This window comes from Acyrthosiphon pisum, unplaced genomic scaffold, assembly GCF_005508785.2.
Source record: "Acyrthosiphon pisum isolate AL4f unplaced genomic scaffold, pea_aphid_22Mar2018_4r6ur Scaffold_96;HRSCAF=464, whole genome shotgun sequence".
In the NCBI taxonomy this organism is placed as follows: domain Eukaryota; kingdom Metazoa; phylum Arthropoda; class Insecta; order Hemiptera; family Aphididae; genus Acyrthosiphon; species Acyrthosiphon pisum.
In genome coordinates, this window is record NW_021779808.1 from 11,537 (window position 1) to 18,884 (window position 7,348).

General features: G+C 28.9%; 2 protein-coding genes across 2 annotated transcripts; both read right to left on the reverse strand.

Moving 5' to 3' along the window:
• Positions 1-372: 372 nt before the first annotated feature.
• On the reverse strand, positions 373-1,800 carry LOC103310765 (zinc finger MYM-type protein 1-like). Its single transcript, XM_008190066.1, has one exon. The coding sequence runs from the start codon at positions 1,798-1,800 to the stop codon at positions 373-375; it is 1,428 nt and encodes a 475-aa protein (XP_008188288.1).
• A 3,746-nt stretch (positions 1,801-5,546) lies between these two features.
• LOC103310766 (putative nuclease HARBI1) lies at positions 5,547-6,575 on the reverse strand (the record flags this gene model as incomplete). Its single annotated transcript, XM_008190067.1, has 4 exons — positions 5,547-5,707; positions 5,806-6,079; positions 6,137-6,434; positions 6,504-6,575. Coding segments are annotated over 4 exons (805 nt in total), but the record flags the coding sequence as incomplete, so codon positions are not given.
• Between the last annotated feature and the right edge of the window lie 773 nt (positions 6,576-7,348).

Here is a 7,348-nt window from a genome sequence, read left to right on the forward strand (position 1 = left end):
AAAATCATCACGAGAATACATTACCTCCAACTCGGTCTTTAAACGCTCTTGAACAAAGAATGGATAACATTCAACCGTAATATTTAGAGCCGTGAGTGGAAATTTATTTTTATAAATTTCATATTTCATATTTTGAAAAAGTTTAGCTGCTGTTAAATGTTTGGTAAAAGCAAAACGACTTTGAGCTTGTATAGATATTATGTCACATACTTCCAATGCAGCTAACTTTTTAGAATTAATATTATCTTCTACCCTTCTTCTTTTAGAAGTACTTTCAATGTCTGGATTATTTGAAATGTGTTCACAAATATTTGCCATGTCGTCACGAATTTTTAAAATTTCTTTGTTAAAACAGTTAATTGATTTTTGTATTTATACTGCATAAGTATTTTTTGCTTGAACAACGTTATAAAGGCAGTCAACATGAGGCATTATTTTATGAAAAATTGTTAGCCAAAAAATAAAAGTTGCATCTGTTAAAAGTCTCTTGAGACCTGTAGCTTGATTAATGGTGCTATTTTGTAAGGAAATATTTATAATTTTTTCCATACATTCAATTAATGACTCTCTATGTTCATCAACTGTATTGACCGTTCTTATATTGAAATTCCAACGCGTTTGAACTGCTCTAGGCAATCGACTACCCACTATGTCATCTAACACAGCTACTCTTTGTGGATAATTAGAAAAAAATACTGGAATCTCAGATAAATTAGAAAAAAATATTTTAATTTGTTTATTTTGCGATGTAGCTTGGGTCATTATTAAATTTAATTGGTGTGCGTAGCAATGAATAAAATTCGCAAAAGGATATGTTTCTCTTACTCTCACGTTAACTCCTGAATTTTGACAACTCATTACTGCAGCGCCATCGTATGATTGTGCGATTAATTTTGAGGGGTTTTTTTCTAGAATTGGATTAATTTGTTTTAAAATAGTTTGAGTTAATGACTCAGCATTATAACCTTCTGGATTTGAATAGCCCCAAAAACGTTCAACAGGTTTACCATTAATTTCATAACGAAAAATTAGTGTTAATTGAAATGTGTTGGCAACGTCAGTAGTTTCATCAACAATTATAGCAACAAAATCTGAATTATTTATTTCCATTAAAATTTGATTTCTAGCAACAGTTAAAATACAATCTAGTAACTCATTTTGGATTATTTTGGATGTTCCTTTAAAAACCACCGAATTTTGAAAATGATCTCTTAAATTTGGATCCAAGTTTGAACAAAGGTCAATTAAACCACGAAAAACACCTTGATTTTTTGATGTAACTTTTTCATCGTGCCCACGCAAAGGAAGTTCATAATTTCCACAAAACTTAACACAGTTTAAAATTTTTTCTAAAATATCACGATTTTTAGAAACCTGTTCATTATGTCGTTTTATTCCCAATTTATAACCGGCATCGATTTGGTTTCGAATATTAACCGTGCCCAAAATTTTTAAATTTGCTTCATTTTGGAGACGTTTAAATGAATTTTCGTGTTTGCTTATTTTAGATAACAGATGTATTAAATCTACTACACCCGTCTTGCTCCATGACAAATCACCATCAAAACAAACACAGGGAAAACAAAATAATTTGTCGGTTGTTTCACACCCACATAGCCATTTATATTTTTGGAATAGTTCCGTATTAAAACGACGTTGATAATTTTTATTTCCTTTTTTTGATTCCTGGGTTAAATTAAACGAAGTAGGTAATGGTCTTCCAAGCGATTTTATTTCAATTTTTTTTTCGAACGACAAGGACGTAAATTTTAATTTAATCAATTCTTGAATGGAATTCATGATTGTAGACTAAAGTGGTACCAAAATTAGAAATAAATATAAATTACCTGTAACAGCTGTAATACGCCACGTACAAACAAGTAACAACAACACACTTTGAAAGCCAAATTATAAATGAAATAAAGATCTCAATTAATAATAATCAATATTATGTGAATAATATCCCTAATATCACTGATATGGATAACAAGTACCTAATTCACAATCATTGCTATTGGTCTGTATTTCTTTAGCTATAATTAGACGTAAATATCGAGCTCTGCGGCCTCTGCGCGCTGTAAATACAAAATCGCAGGTCGCCGCCGTAAATGTACGACGAGAATTATCGCACAGTAATATAGTATAGTCCGCCGCGCAGCAGCTACCCGCGGACCGCGTCGTTGCGTTCCACAAATTGTGCTTATGCCCATAGATACAATAGCGTACAGGCCGCCGCCGGAAATGTGCTACGAGAATTACCGCACCAAAATAATATTATCAAGATTTTCAAGAAGAAAAATAATACGTATCGATACGTTCCGATATGTTCCGGAAACGAACTCGAGTGTTCAAGATGTTTACGATACGTTAAAACGTTACAACCGTGATACGTATCTATTCGTACCGGGTTTTTATGTCGGTACGTGGCTTACGGTGCGCCCGTTCGACCGTATCATTTATAATTTGGCGGGAAATTGGATTAATATTATACATTTAAATTTAGATTATATACATTGGTTTAATTATATTTAAAACATAATAAAACATATACGTATTAGATTAAAAATAGTATAGAACCTTAAAAAGTTATTTGTTATTTGTCAAGAAAGATAATGAATGAGTTATCTTTTTTTAACGAAGAAGCAATTTTCAATTACTTTTTAAAATTTTTATTTAACTATGGATCTAATTGATGAAACAATTAACGTTTATGTAAGTACAACCATTGATTATATATACTAGTATATACACATAAAATATAAATTAAACTACGTAATAGAATAGTACTACAGATTGTTGTTTTGTTAATTATTTAGGTATGTAATGATTGCACTGAAGTTTGTTTCGGTACAGAAGAACACATTTGTAAGAGTCCAAAAAGAAAAACAAATTCAGAAATAAGGTAGTTCTAAAATAAAATAACTTACCAATAACATTAAATTCAATACATTTTATGGAACGAATGCAGTTTAGCTCCCAAGTGATTTTTTTGATTTTTTTTGAATTTTTTAAAATAAATATAAATATATATATATAATATATATAAATACAAACCTTTCCAAAAAAAAAAAATATAAAAACTTTTATTTTTGGTAGGTATTTTAATTTCAAATACAAGATTTTTGAAAAAATTGAGCATTTTGAAGTTTTTTGACCATAACTTCCAAAATAAGTTAGATCGGCTTTTTTTGAAAGTACCATCAAATTAGGCAAGCAAAAACACACATTTTGAAAAAAAAAAATTCCAAAAAATCGATTGGGAGCTAAACTGCATTTATGCCCATTTTATTTAGATCCAAAAATAGATAAACTATTATCTGAGGTTCTTGAATTAACATAACTGCCACAGCCTGTAGGATACTACTTACTTAGTTTAGAAAATCTAATTACATATTTATAATTAATATGGATTTACTCTTTACATTTTCTTAAAAATTTCAATAACCATATTTTGAATAAATGTATGGGTAATTATATAAAAAATGGGGATGAAATGTTAAGTGAATCACCATGTAATTTATTTTAAGACATTTTGATTCTGATTTTATTCTTTTATAGTGTTGATAATGATACATCAAACACTCTCACACCTACAACACATACTGCAGCTCACAAAAAACAAAAATTATTCAACCAGACAGAAGGTTAGTTGATTTGTTTGGTATATTATTTTGTATAAGAATGAAATTGACGCCTATAAAATTAATTTGGTTATAACTTATAAGACTAGCTTTGTGCTGGTCCAAAAGAGTTACTTATAAGCTGCATACTTTAAGCAGTATTATGCTATAACACCATGCAAGTGTTATAATATCTTTATTTTTATTTTAAAAGCCAGTTGGCGTTATTATTTAGAATATTAGTAAATATACTAGAAATAGTCAAGAATTTTTTTATTTTTATCTTATTAAATTACATTTTGCAGTTCAATTTTAAAACTAATTGTTGATAAAAATTCATACCTTTTATTATTTATGTTATTCAAGATCCAAAAAACGTAGAAAATAGGGAAATAGAAATTTCCAATACAAAATGGACCGAAGAAAAAACAAAATTGTTGATCTCTCTTTATAGGGATATGGAAGATCAATTTGATAAACCGCATCAGGGTAAATATATTATAAATACATATCTTCTAATTATAGGTATTTGTTAAAGGGTTACCATAAGCACTCACTATTTTAACATTTTTGAACTTATTTCATTCTTGATACCACAATTTTCTCACTTTTGAAGCTCTTTAAATGTAAGCAAGTGTTTCAATTATATATTCCTCATTTTTATAATTATTTATAATTTTTTAGTTTTTTTTTTTGATTAAAAACTCACTTAAATGAAAATAATACTCACTATTCTCACTTTTATTTAAGAAAAAATTAGTATCAACCCAATATTAGAATACTATAAATAATTTATTTGAATATCTTTATCATAAACTGAAGAATTTGATTTATTCTCTGGTACTTACTAGACAATTTGATTTTAATTAATTTAGGGAAAAAAATCAAATTATGGTGTCTATTAGCAGATAAGATGGCAGTTCATAATTACATTGAAACAGGTAAACAATGTGATGCTAAATGGAGGACATTAAAAACTAGATACAAAGAAAACAAAAAAAAAGCACTACAGTTAGGCGAAGGAAAAATTACTTGGCCCTACTTCAATTTAATGGACTCTTTTCTAAGTAAAAAAGCGTATATAAACCCACCAGTGAAAAGTCTACTTGGATCTAAGTTGCCATCTCCAACGAAACAACAATCAACTGCAACAATAACTGGAACTAGCAACAGTGTCTCATTTGTTGAAAAACCATCTACTAGTATATATTATAATATAAACATATTATTAGTTGATTGAATTAGGTAACTTAATTCTTTTATTTTATTTTAGGTAAGAATTTGTTTGAAGATATTGATGAAGATACCAATGAAGAAATTGAAGAGTCTTGTAATTATTTCAATATTTATTATTAATTTTTATTTGCTCTATATGTTATTAAATGATGACCTAATATGACAGATACTGATGGATTAAGTACATCTCATTGTGGACTTCAGGAAAGTGATGATAATATAAAAAGTAAGAAGAAATTGAAGGATAAAAATGTATCAAGCTTACTAAGCTCATTAATTGATCAACGTCAATAAATGATAGACTTTTTCAAGGCAAAAGAAGAACAAGAAAAAAAAAGAGAACAACTACTTGAGTTAAGGTAAAAATAATTTTATTGTATGTTCTATCTGGTATTTTAAATTATAAATTATTTGTTGCGCTACAGATTGAAAAAAATTGAAGAAGCAGAACAAAAGACTGCAGAAATTATGCAAAAGAGCAATGAAATTGAGGAAAAAAAAATAGATTTAATGAGGGATTATATAGCAACACTAAGCAAAAATAAATAGTTTTAGGTTTGTTTTAATTGAAGGTACATAAATTATTATTTTTTTTAGTTAAAATATTACACATTTATAATATTTAAAGTATAAAGTTATCAAAATATTGACATATTGCATCTCTTTTTATTTTGCCAGCATTTTTATTATTTATAACATCTGAACATGTGTCTTTGTCATTTGATATTGAATTAGATGTGTAAGCATCATGATTGCTCCAATCATCTGATCTATCCATACAAATATTATGTAGACATACACATGTTGTAATACATTTGGCACACTTAGTCTTGTCGTAGACATCAAGAAATCTAAAACATATTTTATATTTCATTGTCATTGTAGCAATTATGAATGATTTTAATACATTACCTAAGTCGACGAAATCTCCCAAATAATTTTCCAAAACTTTGTTCTATCACTATCCGACTAGAGCTTAGTTTATAATTGAAGTGCCTTTGTTCTTTAGTTAAATGACCATTATCCCTATATGGTGTCATTAGACAATGCAATAGAGGATATGCACAATCACCAAGGATGTGCATATCTCTAGGAAAGAGATTTAATGAGTTTGAAATAAGTTGTTCACCGACTGGGCTATTTTTAAAAACATGTGCATCGTGTGCAGATCCTGGCCAACCAGAAAATATATTAATGAACTTATATTCTGAATCACAAATGCCCTAGAATGGCGATTTATAAGTAATTATTTGTGTTAGTAACTATTTTAAATGCCTTACTTGTAAAAGTACTGTTGCTACCTGCTTTCGGTTAATGTAGCTATTTCGGTCAAGGGGAGGCATTTTATTTCTCTTTGTCCAAGGTGCCAATATTTTAATATGAGCTCCATCAATGGCACCTACTACTTTTGGAAAAGCATTAGTTCTTAATGATGTAAACCCCTCAATAGTATCATTTAGTTTATTTCCTTTTGGCCAAATAATAAAACGATCAGCATTTTCACATATTTTGTCTACCATGCAGTTGATTATTGTTATAGATGATCCAAGAGAAACATCAAATCGGTCACTTATTTGCCTAAATAATAATTTTATTTGTTATTACATTACACAATTAGTTTTATTTACCTTGAAAAAAATTACTAACCTATATGATTCTTGATTAGCAAAATACCATAAACCAATTAATATTTGCTTCTTAGGATCATGTCTACCACGTCTTAAAGATATGCCATAACTCGGAATTAATAACTGAAATAGTAACTAAAAAAAGGTGGGTAAGTGGATGTCGCTCTGCTGTACAGTAGGTTAGAAGTGGGTCACTGTATTTATTTATTTATTTTTTTTATTTATTTGTATAAACGCCAAACGGCTTTTTACATATTGCACTAACGATATAACATGAATTAACGTTAGTGATAAGAATAATATACATAAATGATAATGTTAACAATATACTAAAAAATAAGAACAATAATAATTATAATAGGAAAATTACACACGTTAGGAGAATACAAAATTTAAGGCCATATATCAAAATTATTATTATTTAAATTGCGCATAGCTCTAACAAAAGGATCATTAGATAAAAAGTTGGAACGGGAAGTTGGGATGTGAAAGGAATTGGTTGATCTGGTATTGGCGGTAGGAACTCTAAAGCTAATACGCTCAAGGAGACGCGGAGCATCAATTTTACCCTGGATTAATTTTAAAAACAAGTTACGATCCGCAATTAGTCGCCTTTCCTCGAGGGAGAAGAGATTAAGCGCGCCCATGACAGGTTGGTATGGGTGTAGGGGGTGTTCAATTTTTAATAAGAAGCCTGCATAGTTTAGGAATCGAGTCTGGACTCGTTCAATAAGTTTTATTTCCGTTTTAAGATGGGGATTCCAAATGATAAATAGTATATGTATAATGGACAGTATTAAATTTGAATTCAATGATATAATATCACTGTATAAGAAAAACGATTCTGAGCGGAGACGGTATATC

Excerpts from the sequence above, each read along its gene's own strand:
- LOC103310765 (XM_008190066.1), bottom strand. The coding sequence starts at position 1,800 with ATGAATTCCATTCAAGAATTGATTAAATTAAAATTTACGTCCTTGTCG.